The 14,879-nt window shown below is 36.2% G+C and overlaps 2 protein-coding genes across 2 annotated transcripts in view; both read left to right on the top strand.

Annotated features, from left to right (window-relative positions):
• LOC109831915 (solute carrier family 25 member 44-like) lies at nt 7–5,506 on the top strand. Its single transcript, XM_020399390.1, has 7 exons — nt 7–30; nt 1,239–1,620; nt 3,191–3,281; nt 3,352–3,457; nt 3,549–3,690; nt 4,815–4,974; nt 5,069–5,506. Exons 2-7 carry the CDS (start codon nt 1,330–1,332, stop codon nt 5,092–5,094), a joined length of 816 nt encoding a protein of 271 aa, XP_020254979.1. The 5' UTR covers nt 7–30; nt 1,239–1,329; the 3' UTR covers nt 5,095–5,506.
• LOC109831914 (ADP-ribosylation factor 1) overlaps nt 12,054–14,879 on the top strand; it is an 8,327-nt gene continuing 5,501 nt past the window's right edge. The window contains exons 1-3 of the mRNA XM_020399389.1: nt 12,054–12,172; nt 12,422–12,577; nt 12,748–12,818. Of these exons, the coding sequence (XP_020254978.1) occupies nt 12,430–12,577; nt 12,748–12,818 (219 nt within the window). The 5' untranslated portion in view covers nt 12,054–12,172; nt 12,422–12,429. The remainder of the gene's footprint in view (nt 12,173–12,421; nt 12,578–12,747; nt 12,819–14,879) is intronic.

Raw genomic sequence — 14,879 nt, 5'->3', positions numbered from 1 at the left:
CCTATCTGACACCAACATCAACTGGCACAGGTGAAGCCTGCCCCTTTTGCCTTTTTAAGAAAAAAAATATTTTCATTTCTTCGATCTAGGAAGGCGGAAAGGTAGTTTTTTTTTGTTGGATCATGATTAAAAAAGGGTATTAAGGGAGCGAACGTTCGGGAGTTTGTTTGGGATTTGAGCGTCTCTGGTGATCGATTGTTCTGTGTGAAACGAGAAGATGTGTCTTTTTAGGCTTATTTGCTATTAAATATCCCAAAGTTTCAACCTTTTTTAAACCCTAAAGTTGCATTTTGATGATTTGATTCCCCAAGTTTACTAGTTGACATTAATTTGTCAATTTGATGCCTCAAAGCCCTAACTTTTCCCCCCTTACGTCCTTAAACTAAAAAAATATTGACGTTTGGTGAGAAATTGTTTCTCATTCACTTATCTATGATGATATTCTTGAACAAAATTAATGTCAACTTGTTTCTACTTTGAGGCATCAAATTGTCAGAATAGAACTTCAGTGAATCAAAGGTAGGGAAGAATGCAGATTTCGGATATTAATCTGCGACTAAGTCGACTTTTTATTGTTAATTTGATCGAAATGCAATTAGCATATTTCCAAGGTAAGTTAAAGAAACTCAAATTGCTCGTTTAGATTTAGTTACGAGTTTCGTACGATTTCGGGTTATATATGATATCTTAAAAGTTTTCTAGTTGCACATCAGACTGTTAGAATATTTCTTAGGACTAAATTTTGCAATTCTTGTGATAAGCGAAATAACTTGAACTCGCGACTGGATCGAAGATGACTCGAGTCTTACAGAGATGAAGGACAACCCTACAATATTAATCTTATGCATATTTGTTTTTCTTAAAAAAAAGGTTCTTACATGGGAGATGAGTAATAGTTGAACTATTTCAACGTAGATAAAGCTTTTGGCGCTAGTCAATAGTTCAAGAGAACAGAGTAGATGGATGCAAACCGAGTAGATGGATGCAAACAGAGTTCCAAGACACAGTTAGAGCATATTTGTAACTTATAAAATATAATTTTCTTAGTTTGGGAACTTGACATTGTATTGTCTATGAAGAGATATTTCCTTGACATGATCGGATTCGTATAATATAATTTGGATAGGAATTGCATCATGGTCATTTGTCATACTTGCTAGTTGAAAGCACACTTCATTACTAATCCATAATATCAACTAACTTATTGTATTTTTCTTTTTTTTGGATCCTGTATCAAGGTTGGATAAGACAAGGTTCCATGTCATTGGAGCTATTCTCTTTACTGCCCAATCTGGTCTATTGCACCCAACAGCTGTTGTAAAAACCCGAATGCAAGTTGCTGAAGGTGGATTGGCTCACATGTCTGGCGTATCAGTGTTCAGAAACATATTAAAGAATGATGGTATTCGAGGAATTTTTAGAGGCTTCGGTACCGGGGCAGTTGGGGCTTTACCTGGCAGGGTATTGGCCCTCACATCACTTGAAGTGTCAAAGGAAATGGTATTAGAGTCTACGCGGGATGTGAATATGTCCGAGGCAAGTCGTCTTGCTATGGCTAATGGAGTGGCTGGCTTGCTGTCCAACTTGGTTTCTTGTGCATACTTTGTGCCGTTGGATGTGGTGAGTCGATGAAACATTAATTTCTATTTCTTTTCTTCCTTTTTTGAAATTCTCTCTGATGGATGAATGTTATGTAAATCAGCGAGTTCCCATTCAGGGTGCAAATTTGTAACCCTTGGAGCTAAATTTCTTTTCTACTATCTCTTTTCTCTTATAGTATCACATGTTAGACTCCGAAATCCAGGTTTTGATTGTAACTTATGATTCATTTTGCCGCATGCATTGATGTTTCCTATTTGAAGATTGCATAGGTACTTATCATTTAGACCACTCCCATCAAAACGGGTCTGGAATAAGTACAAGTTGAGAGGCTCAGATGAAGACGTCACCTAGTTATAGACAAGGTCAAGCGGATGTCAATCCTCTAAAACTGATGTTAGATTCCTAGCCTGGAAAGCTAAAAGAAAGAAAGATTTTCCATAAAACTTGAGGCCTATTTGCAAGAATGTGGACTTACCTCCTTGTGCCAGACAGTTTAAGCTCAGTATCAAGGCGGGACCTTCTTAGGTTAAAATCCTGTTTCTTCCGCACTGATAAACTCCTGATTTGGCTATTGAAACACGCTTATGGATGCCAAAGGATACATATATCTTGTGGTATATTCATTTTTGATAGAAAACAAATGTGGTTAACTATTTATTGATATTCGTGGGATACGGATATTCATACGGATATGTGAGTAAAATATCTAGGCGTCACAAGCAAAATGTCACAAACCTCAAGGAGACTGGAGATAGCATTTAACTTCCATTTATAGCTTAGAGATCTTGTTACCACGGAATTCGAAGCCTGTGCATTCTGCTTTATCAAAGCAAAAAACCTTGTGACGTAGACCTCTAGCTATTATTGGCTATGAACTTCACTTTTTAGTCCCGCTTCATTCCTTCGGGTTTGGAAAACTGGGATCGTGATAGAGTCCATATCCGAATGCAAGATTATATGTGTCATTCATATAGTTGAAATTGTTTTGACCATAATTTAATGGATTTAAGATCAATCTTGATGATTTAGATATCTAATCTTAGTTTTTCGGATATGTCAAACATATTAATGGACCTTCTTTTAAAAAATTTATTATATTTAAAATTTAAACATTCACGGTTGTCAGATATATACTTCCAATCTTATTTGTTTTCATCATTCATTTCGTGTACTCACACACACACACTGACACACACACACACACACACACACACACACACACACACACCTGTATTTGATTTTGGCTGATAAGGACTGTGTTTTCCTAAGTGAAGCCTGTCCATATTTATAGCTATATTCATATTTAGTAATTGGATACAGATACTAGTCATATCTGATCGATTTGCACCCCCTTACACCCAATAGTATGATCAGAACCAAGGTTGACTTTGAGCTCAAACCTACATGTAAATTGATCCGGAACTTGAAATTTGACTTTCAATTCCTTTTTTGATTCAATTTTTCCAGTAAATGTGGGTTTTGGTGGCATGTTTTAGTGGAGTCAGTCTCTGGTTGCATTGGGAGTGTAAAAGGTGATGCTGGTTTTGCTTGCTCATTGTTTTCACATTCTTTTTCTTTGTTCACCCAGATTTGTCAGAGACTAATGGTTCAAGGTCTGCCTGGAGTGGCAAGAACTAATGGACCATTTGATGTAGTACGAAATATACTCAGAACTGAAGGTTTTCGTGGTCTATATAGAGGCTTCGGGCTGACAATTGTGACACAGTCGAAATATACTCAGAACTGAAGGTTTTCGTGGTCTATATAGAGGCTTCGGGCTGACAATTGTGACACAGTCGCCTGCATCTGCACTTTGGTGGAGTGCTTATAGTTCTGCTCAACATGTTATTTGGAGGCAAGCGAACCCACCTTTGTGTTATATATGCTCTTAAATTAGCTTATGGAAGTAAGCTTACATGTTTTCAGCTTTCTGTTCTTGATTATAGGAGTTTGGGCTATGGAGTTGATTCGGAAAAAAAGCCATGTGAACTGGAGCTTGTCACGGTTCAGGCAGCAGCAGGGACAGCAGCGGGTGCTTGTTCATCTATTATCACTACTCCAATAGATACAATAAAGACACGACTTCAGGTGAATTTTGTTTTCTTATCATGTTATTCCTGTTTTGACATACTCAGTGCGTTGTATGATTTATGTTTGCGCCTGATGCTTCATACCTCAGTAGGAATCTTCAACTTGCACTTCAATGTTGCATGTTTGAGCGATTTGACCTCTTTGTTGATCTGAGATAATCAACATGACCATAGTCTTTCCGTATTGTTGGCTATGGAGCACAGGTTTTATGAATTTTTTTTAAAGAATTTTAGCCTTTTATAACTAACACCAGCTCTTAAATGTGACAAGTTCTGACCAAGGAAGTATGCAACAAGGGGCATGTCATAATCTAGGAGGTCAATGGGTGCAATGGCAAACCTCTCACATTTGTAGTGTAGTTTTAAGCTCAACCAAACAGGCCCTTCAAATTTCCGAAGGAAAAAGGCAGATAAAGATTGATTATTTGTTATAAGGAACGATATCCATTTCAAGACAAAAAAGTTTTTAAGTGTTACAGTGCTAAAAATTATGTGCTAAAGGTTCCTGATGAAAAATCTGTCAGTTTAATATTATGGGGCAAGATCTGGGTAAGGTCTATAAAGTATTTGGGCTTATAAGTTATCAAGGGATAAGTAAGAAGTAATTAGTTACAGAAATAGACCCACCAATTGCACATTGCAGATGGAGCATAGGCATCGAACTTAAACCATGTAGACTTATCAAATTCGTTCTGAACAGTTTTGTGCTTAATATCGTATACTTCTTCTTGGTTGGTAAATGTACAATCTGCAATGTCATTGTTGTCGGAAGCTTATGGTATTTATTTAGCTCCCAGATTCTGGCTTGATAAATAAATCATGGTTGAACCCAAAATGGAATTTTGTTGCAGACATCAGTTGAACCCTTTAACTCGTCATTATACAAGAATTTTGGATTTTTGAATTTTTTTTTCATCAGCCTGCACTTGTTGAACATGTGGAGGCATAGTTCCACACCGTAAATGTGAAACGACAAGGATGTGGCGGTAAAAAGTAGCTATGCTATTAAAACAGTATTTAATCACTAGCATCATATTCTTGGTGTTGAACTTTGTGAGATTCCTTGTAAGGAGGACCAGCCAAGGGGTTGTTGAACTTGTATTGTTTTCATTTAAAAACCAGGTTATGGATAATTTTGGTGGGGGACGGCCATCAGTGATGAAGACCACAAAGCTGCTTCTGCAAGAAGATGGTTGGACTGGATTTTACCGAGGATTTGGACCCAGGTTTCTTAACATGTCACTCTGGGGAACCTCGATGATCGTAACTTACGAACTAATAAGTAAGCCTCCTCTACTTCACTCTCAGAAGTGTTTGTCAATTTCTTTTAGCTTCAATGAGTTTCGAATGACTCGTTCACTTTTGTGTTTTCTCAGAACGATTGTCAGTAAAGAGAGAGTAAGTACTCTCTTTTTTTCCCCTCCCGTCGGAAGTTCAAGAAGCATTTGGAAAATTACTTTGAAGAGGGTGGGAGATCTAGTTGATATACGGCTACATTCTTTGATGCCATGGCTAACACGGTTTTGCTGAGAATTTTGTTTTCTGTGATGGAGATTTTGTTAGTATGGAGCCTATAAGCCATTGCAGAGATTCATCAGGGGGTCTCATTCTTTCGAAAGTTTGTAATTTTTATCTCTTTCTACTTCTGTTAGCAGTTTGTATCTCAGTGGTGAGGATTTTCACCAAATGAGCAGACGATTAATGTCCATGGCTGGGTTGGATGTAAATATTCTTGTAGGAGAGGTGTCTATCAATGTTTTTTTTTGGCGAGATGGAGATCTTGCAAATAAATACAGTTTTCCTTGTGGTTGCTAGATCACTTGCTTTTATAATTTTCGTTGTTATCCAATAGGAAAATGATTTAAGGATCTAAAATATGGGACCAAGGGAGGGGACAGGTGATGTGTTCCATCCCTATTGCATAATGAGTTGGTATGGCCAACTCATTATGCAATAGGGAGGGGACACCTCACCTGTCCTCTCCATTGGTCCCATATTTTGCGTCCCCGTAGCAGCACTCTATCCAATATTGTTTGTTGTTTTGTCATTGTTACCGTTTTTTGTTATACAGTGAACAAACCGTAGCTGCATGTTGGGATGGGCAGTGGGCTGGGTTGGCTCGCGAGCCTGCGCGAGCCTGTTTGTGCCTGGCCCGACTCAGCCCAATGTGGGATGGGCTGGTTTTGGGGTTTTTAGCAGGGTGAGGTGGGTTAGCCTCCAATCCATATGGGCCAATAACTCGTCTAGCCCGCTCGACCTAATGAGCGAGTTGTTTTCGCTATTACGTGGGCTGACCTATTCATGTTGGCCCAATTGAGTCTGTATTTTTTATATTATTATTCTCCTCAGATATGATAATAGTTTTGTGAGCTTGAATCTATATAATTTGTGAACTAGTCGAACTGAAATTTGAGCATAGCAATAACAGAGCTGCGTATTGTGAAATTATTAATATAACTTAGCTAATTTTATAAAACTATTAATAAAATTATTTTTCTATTTTTTCAAATTATTGCAAAGTTAGTTTCTTATTTAAACAAAACTTTAAGTGCTAGAAATACGCAAAAGGCAATAAAAAAATAAAAAAATTGAAATGGGTTGGCCGGCCCGTGCTATTTCTCGTCCCGACTGCCCTTTGGCTTGCGAGTCGGCCGGTCTAAGCTCTGGGTCCGAAAACACTAGTGTGCTCCCGTGCTTTGCACGATCTCTATTTTTTATTTCCGCCACAATAATTCTATATTTAAGTACAGTTTTTTATAAGTGCTATAGTAACATTTTTAAAAATACTACAGTATTTCCACCTGAGCTATAATAATAAAACTACAGTAGTGTTTTAAATGCTACAGTTTTCGCTTGTGCTACAATAATAATGCTATTATTATAGTATGGATAATGAATATTGGATCCTCCTGCTTGTGCCACAGTAACAATACTATAGTAATTCACTGTAGTATTTTTACTGTATTATGAATAATGAATCGTGGATCCTCACATTATTATAGAGGAATATATGCCAAAACTAAACATTTGACTTATTACTCTCTTAGTGATATGAATACAAGATTAGCTTAAGGAAAGTAATTTGCATGATTTAATATTTCTTTATACCATTCTTTTTTTTATTTACCCTCTTCTATCACTTTGACTAATTTAGAACTTGTAATTTTTTGTGATTAGGATGATGTAACTAACTTTGCTATTGCTCTATGGTTAGTAAAAATAATTGAGTATATTTTTCCTAATACCCAATAGTTATAAGTACTTAATAAATGGAAAAAAAAAACAAAAGTTAACCGTGGGCTTAACGGCCGTCACATCAATATAAAGATGGAGGACAAATTTTCAAAACTAACCTATTTACAAATTTTTTTTTTGAGAGAAAGGATGGACTACTGTTAATCATAACAGTAGTCCAGCCAGCTAAATTAATCAAAAATTGGCTGATACAATAAGATACACATTCCCAACCAATAAGAACGTGTACTTGAGTTCAAACAGAAATTACAGACCAAAAGAAAAACTCTTGTTCCCCCACAAAAAGAAGCCTAACTATGCTCCAGCTCTGCCACTGCAGAGTAACCCATTTCCAGCCTGAATACAAAAGCTGACAACTACTACTACTACCAAATAGTAGACTATCTTAACTAAGAACAGAGTTTTAACCATCTGAAAACAAAACAAGTTTATAGAACTGAAAACAGAAATCATTCCAGCTGAATCACAGTGTTCGCAAGTATTCCAGCTGTAGATTGCCCAACAGCAGCTTTCTTCTTTCTCCTCTCCTGAAGTCTGGCAGTTCGAGCTGATAAGTGTTTAGAACCTAACCAAAATGATGAAAAGATCAAAACTTTGTTCAAAACCTCCAGAGCTCTCTTCTTCTTGTTTGAGAAAATTCTATCATTTCGCTCCTGCCAAATACACCAAATAAGAGAACATAGAGTAACATCTCTTTCCTCATTCCATTTAGCTCCCTTATCCATACTCCAATTGATCCAAATATCTTTTAAAGAATTCAATTTAAAACTCTTATCAATATTCAATTTATATTGAATAGATCTCCATGTAGAATATACAAACTCACAGTCCACAAATAAATGGAAGTGATTTTCCTCCTCTTTTGAACATAGACAACACATTAAATCCAAGTGAATACCCTTCTTTTCTAGCTTATCTTTTGTGTTTAGCCCCTGTCTTAAAGCCAGCCATACAAGAAATTTCACTTTTAAGGGAACAGGAATTTTCCAGAGATTTAAACAATCAAATCTTAACCCCCCATCAATAAGAAAATGATAGTAGGATTTAACTGTAAATTTAGTATCCCAAATCCATTTTCTCCTGTCCTCCCTTTGATCAAAATTAAAAACATTAATATCATTCATCAATTTGAGATACTGGAGAACATAATTCCCAGTCAATTGTCTACTAAACTGAATATTCCAAATCCATTCATTATTAACCTTTTTTCTCACACTACTAATGAGTGTAAAAGGAGAAGAAGTGATATTAAAAAGAGAGGGATAAACCGCAGCCAAAGTATAGGGTCCTACCCATTTATCCAACCAAAATAAAGTTCGATCACCTTTTCCCACATCCACAAGAGTGCTGCATAAAAAACTACCCATGTTATCAAAACCATTCCTCCAAAAATGAGTTAACATGAATCTACCAGAATGAAAGAATTCTGTCCAACTTTTCCTCTCAAAGTATTTGTAAAAACTGATTTGTTTCCATATTTCCAATTTATTATCAAACCATTTCCACCACCATTTTCCCAATAAGGCTTTATTCATGATCTTTAAATTTACAATCCCCAAACCCCCAAACTGCTTAGGCCTACAGACCTCCTCCCAATTGACCAAATTAGATGAGCCTTTATGGTCAAGAGAACCAGTCCACAAAAACCTTCTCCTCATCTTGTCAATTTTTTCTATGAGCCACTTAGGAAATAAAAAGAAAGAAAGCCAAAAAATTGGCATAGAAGAAAGAACAGAGTTCACCAAAACTAATCTCCCTCCTCTTGATAAAGTTTTTCCTTTCCATAAAGCTAACCTTCTTTCAAATTTCTCAACCAAAGGAAACCAATCTGCTTTTTTTAACTTTCCAGGCCTCAAAGGAACACCAAGATAAGTGATGAGAAAATTCCCACTTTTACAATTCAACATAACAGCCAAGTTCTGTTGCAAAGAATCATTATCCTCAAGGGCCACTTTTACAATTCAACATAACAGCCAAGTTCTGTTGCAAAGAATCATTATCCTCAAGGGCAATGAGTATACTCTTGTTAAAACTTATTTTAAGCCAAGTTCTGTTGCAAAGAATCATTATCCTCAAGGGCAATGAGTATACTCTTGTTAAAACTTATTTTAAGGCCAGAAGCAAGTTCAAAACAATATAGAATCAATTTTAGCACTGTCAACTGCTCTTTTTTGTTTTTGCAAAAGATCAATGTATCATCTGCATATTGTAAGCAACAGATTTTATGAGGCATATTAATCGGATCTAAACCTTCAATAAGAAGAGAATCTACAGCTAAACTCATCATCCTAGTAAAGGAATCAGCTGCCAAAACAAATAAAAGAGGAGATAAAGGATCTCCCTGACGAACCCCTCTCTTAGACATAATCCAACTCCCAATTTTACCATTTATATCAATGGCAGACATACCCCCACTTAAACACATTTTAATCCAATTTATCCACTTAGCTCCAAAATTTTTGGCTCTCATAACTTCCAAGATAAAATCCTAGTCTAACATATCATATGCCATAGCAAAGTCCAACTTTAATAAAATCCCTCCTTTTCTACCATTCTGAAAAGAGTCATTAATAATTTCCTGAGCTGCTAACACCCCATCCATCAAAAATCTGTTTTTAATAAAACCTGATTGGACAGGATCAATAAGCTTTTCAAGCTTAGGATTCAACCTATTAGTCAAGACTTTAGTAATCAATTTGTAAATCACATTTAAAAGACTGATAGGTCTGTAGTCATTAACCATGGAAGCTTCATTTTTCTTTGGAATAAGCACAATATAAGCATAATTGAGCCTGTTTATTTCCAATTTACCTTCATAAAACTCCACAAACAGCTTCATAACATCACTTTTCACTGTTTCCCAAAAGACTTGATAAAACAAGGCAGAAAAACCATCTGGGCCAGGAGATTTATCACCATTCATATCACAAATAGCTTTATAAACTTCATCCTCTGAAAAAGGATTTTCTAATTCTTTAGAACCCCAATCTTCCAAAGGAAACAGCTTCTTCCAATCCAGCTGACATCTAAAAGGTTCTTTCTGACCAAAAATCTGGTTATAATGATTAGAAAAAATCTGAGCAATACCTTCTTCAGAACTGACCTCTATATCATTCACTGTAATTGAAGAAATCAGATTATTTCTTTTCCTGCCATTAGCTATTTTATGAAAATAAGCAGTATTATTATCACCTTCCTTGAGCCAATGTGCTTTAGACCTTTGTTTCCACATCTGTTCTTCTTGGACTAAAATCTCATTCAACTGAATGGCGATATCATTTTTTTGACTAATTCATCAACTTCTAAATTTCTATTTTCCTCTAAAACCTCCCATTCCAACAAATCATCCAACAATTCCTTTTTCCTCTTTTTAACACTATAAAAGTCAGTTTGAACCCATTGTTTAATACATTTTCTCATAAATCTCAGCTTACCAACAATATTTTTTGCTGCAGATGCACTTTTAGGTGCACAATTCCACCAAACAGGAACCTTCTTTTTAAAATCATCAGATTGTAACCAAATCTTCTCAAATCTGAATTTTTTGACAAATTGTTGGTTATAAAATCATCAGATTGTAACCAAATCTTCTCAAATCTGAATTTTTTGACAAATTGTTGGTTATCCCCACATTCAAAACAAATGGGAGCATGATCAGACAACTGACTACAGATACCTTGTTGTTTAGAAAATGGAAAATTATCTTCCCAATCAGAGTTAAAGAAAACTCTGTCCAATCTAGCCATAGAAGGAGCACTTCTTTTATTGGTCCAAGTAAACTTCCTACCATGTAAAGGACTATCAATCAATTCTAAATCATTAATCACCTCTCTAAACTCTTCCATTTCTTTTCTATAGATGTTTTTCCCCTTTCTATCAACTGAATTCAAAGTCACATTGAAATCACCCACAACCACCCAAGGTCCTGAGAGCCTTGTTTTCACATTCTTAAGTTCTTGCCAAAATAAAAGTCTTTCTCTATGACAATGTGGACCATACACAGAAGAAATAGACCAAACAAAGTTATTTCTCTTATTTCTGAGACTGACTGTCAAAACATAATCTCCAGAAAATTCCTGAATTTTAAACCATTTACTACTATTCCAACCAATCATAATACCTCCTGAAGATCCAACAGAAGGTAAAACAACCCATTCAAACATATTACTACCTAGACTTTTTAAAATTCTGTCATCAACCACATTCAGTTTAGTTTCTTGAAGACAAATAATCTCAAACTTATTTAAGAGACAAAAATCTCTTACTCCAAATCTTTTAGTGCTCAAACCAAGACCTCTAACATTCAATGTAACCAACATGAATGAAAAATAGAATCACCTCTTATCTAATAAGGGAAGAGAGCCTACTCTAATGTAGCTCTCTCCTTCTCCATTTGCCTCACTTTTTTTAAAGGGTCAAAATCCCCTTGAGGCTCAAGAAATATGGCACATTTCGAGGCTAAAAATTGCATCTCTTTATTAGATAAAGAATCAAACAAGATAGGAACAAAAGAGGAACCCAGTTTAGAATTCTCACCAGATCCACCTGAAGACCCCCCAAGGGTAGATTCATTTTTTGAGGCAGCTCTAGCAGAGGCTCTATCCAACGCAGACATAGGCTCAAGATCTTCAAATCTGGATCATCTTCTGACATATGAAATTGTTGACTTAGCCTTGAGATCTTGGTCAACTGGAGGTAGGCAATTTAGAGGTTGAATCATAAGGACTTCATTCTCTTTCTCTTTACAAATACTCCCCTGTGAGAACTCTGGAACCTATTTACAAATTTAATCGCAGAAAACAACCTATTTCAGATTTAATTGCAAAAACCGACCTGGTTTCAGCCCTGGAGCTGAAACCAGGTCGGTTTTTGAAAATTTTTATCCGAAACTTCACGGGAGTTGAACTCCCATGAAGTTTCGTAGTTCAAAATTTTTTTTTTGTACTGGGAAACTTCACGGGAGTTCAACTCCCGTGAAGTTTCGAAAGTTTTTTCACAAAAACCGACCTGGTTTCAGCGCCAAGGCTGAAACCAGGTCGGTTTTTGCAATTAAATCTGAAGTGGGTTGTTTTCTGCGATTAAATTTGTAAATAGGTTGGTTTTGATAATTTGTCCTAAAGATGGATCCATTTCCCTTTCACTGGCCAATTCTCTCTCTCTCAAAAATCTAGTCGAATTTTAATTGATTTAGTTTTTCATTTGAATTTTGATCATCGAAACCCTAGGTCAGATCCCTACGCTCTCGAAACTGGTTTATTTGAGCTTTTTATTCATGAAAACGAGACAGAAATCGTCGTTTCTGTTGGTTTCTGATCGAAATCTAGGGCTCCATATCGAAAGTCCCCGTTTAGATTTTCTTTGATTTTTCGTTTATTAGTCATAATCGGATCTTGGATCCGAACTTTGATGCTCTCTTTTTGAATTCTGTGACAAAAAAAAAGTTTTTTTTTGATTTTTTTTTATGATTTTGCCAGGCGCGGAGATGGGGCTGTCCTTCACCAAGCTTTTCAGCCGGCTCTTTGCCAAGAAGGAGATGAGGATTCTCATGGTGGGTCTCGACGCCGCGGGTAAAACTACCATCTTGTACAAGCTGAAGCTTGGGGAGATTGTGACCACCATCCCTACCATTGGTACGCGTGCCTTCACGCATGAGATCTTGTTCTTGATTCTGTAACTTGCTGTGTGTGCTTGGGCATTTTGTTAGAAATTTTAATGGACCCATGTGCGAATTGTGTCGGTCTTATTTCTGCTGTAATTTTTCTCATCTGTGCTGAGGTTGGTGTTTGGCTGTTCTGTTCAGGATTTAATGTGGAGACCGTGGAGTACAAGAACATCAGCTTCACCGTGTGGGACGTTGGCGGTCAGGACAAGGTAATTGCAGTTCCATCCTGTGCTTCTCAATTTTCGTATTAACGGGATCGACGTAAATGTTTTGATCAGTTCGTATGTGTAGTGTTGGAGTCTTGGATATCATTAGGTATTAGTAGATATTAGGGTTAGATGGAAGGGATAATAACTCTGTCTTCTCTCTTTCTCTACATATATATTTAGTGCTAGAAGTTCAACGCTTGTTATCATGTAGCACAATGCTCGTGCATTTAGCTTTTCATCCTGAATTTGCGAGCGACTGCATAATCTTCGCACAACAAATAATTCTTTGAACTTTATGAATGGAAAAAAGAATAAATTTTTTACCTACCGTATGAATGGTGTCAGAAGACCGAATCGCCATCGCATAACATTTCGATTACAATTCATTGGTCCGCTTAGTTGAGCCTTGGCTTGGTTGGTAAATGAAGGAACTTATCCAACCAAGGTTTATGTAATGCGAGCTTAGCTCTTCCCCTCCCAGGGATTAATTATTTGCTGTATGTAAGACATCTTGATCTGTCTCCGAACATATTCTAATCTAAATCTTTTTCAAGAGCCAAAGCCTATGTAGATATCATTTCCCATGATCTTCCTTCCAAATGCAGGTGCAAACTATCGTTGTTTTGCTCTTGCATTTTAAAATTGATTTATTTTCTCTAATGGTGTTTCGAGATGTGTACTAATGGTTTGAATAGCTCTTACTATAAAAGTAATTCTTGGGGGGAGAAAATCTCTTGTAAGTATGTTGCTTGTTACTTCATGCTGCAAAGGCATCCGGAGTCTGAATCTCATTGTATTCTTGTTTAGTACTTTGTATATCTTTTATTCAAACAAATTTTTGCTTTAAACCCATTCCACCTTTTTATTACCGGAACCGACGGACTTTTTTTTTATTTAGCGGAATCGACCCACTTCTCGGCCACGTCAGCAACGTGGCCGGGGATGTTCTTTCATCGCCTTCGGTTTCATATGATGAATCCACATTGTTAATTCGCTGCAGTTCTAAACGTATGCCGTGTTTTCTCGTCACTCTGGCAATGCTATTTAGAGAAAGTCACTCAGGTTTTTTGTCCACATAAGCTGTTCATATAATACCGTGTTTTCTCAAATACACAGTCAAACATCAGAATGTTAAATCTCGATGAATCGTACATATAATGCAAGAATCACCTCATAGGTGACACTACGAATATCATAGCCTAGTAACATGGGAATGCGTAAAACGCTTCACAGAATAGATAATTTCCAGTAATTGAATGCACCTAACACTGTCACATGTTGCTAACCAAATACAGAAGGGCCAAATAAAGGTGCATTCACCACATGGCAGGCACAACCATAACACTCTGTGGCAGATTTTTGAGCATTTTAAAAATATCGAGAATCACTTGTCAAATCCGAAACACATCACTTACCAGAATTTGGTAAATATTTTTGAATCAAGTGGGCGAGTATAAAAGTCATTATCTCAGTTAAAACAGTTTACGGATTTCACTTTTCTCTATTTTTTTCTTAGGTACCAAGTCATGGAAATTTTTTGAATCCATTAAACTGTTGAAACACATTCAAACTACTTTTTTCTCTCTTCAAAAGCTTTCAAGTAAAGCACTATCCACAATTAATTGAGATCACACGAAACCAAAACCAGTTATCATATCTTATTTGAAATCAAATTACTTTTAATATCTTGTATGAAATCAAAATCATATTATGGGTTAGGCCACAACAAAAATAGATCGAATCACATTTGATATACATGAAAATAATAGTTTGTTTATTTTTCGAGCACAAGATCAGTCAAATAACTCATGAAATTTTCATATTATAAAAATATTAGTGAGAAATGATTACACTGTCTGAGAGTCTTCCAAATTTGATCCCCCTTTGATATCAACTAAATCCTGTAGTATAAAATTGTAAAGTTAATAACAATCAACTTAGACCTTATACTATAGTTTACTTGTCACCTCATAATTTTAGGTCCGAATATGGTCAAATAGTGGCAATGACCCATAAAAAAAAAGTTCACATAGATCTCCTATTATCTTTAGGAATCTATAT

Source organism: Asparagus officinalis, chromosome 2, assembly GCF_001876935.1.
Source record: "Asparagus officinalis chromosome 2, Aspof.V1, whole genome shotgun sequence".
Classification (NCBI taxonomy): Eukaryota; Viridiplantae; Streptophyta; class Magnoliopsida; order Asparagales; family Asparagaceae; genus Asparagus; species Asparagus officinalis.
This window is presented reverse-complemented; position numbering and strand designations above follow the sequence as displayed.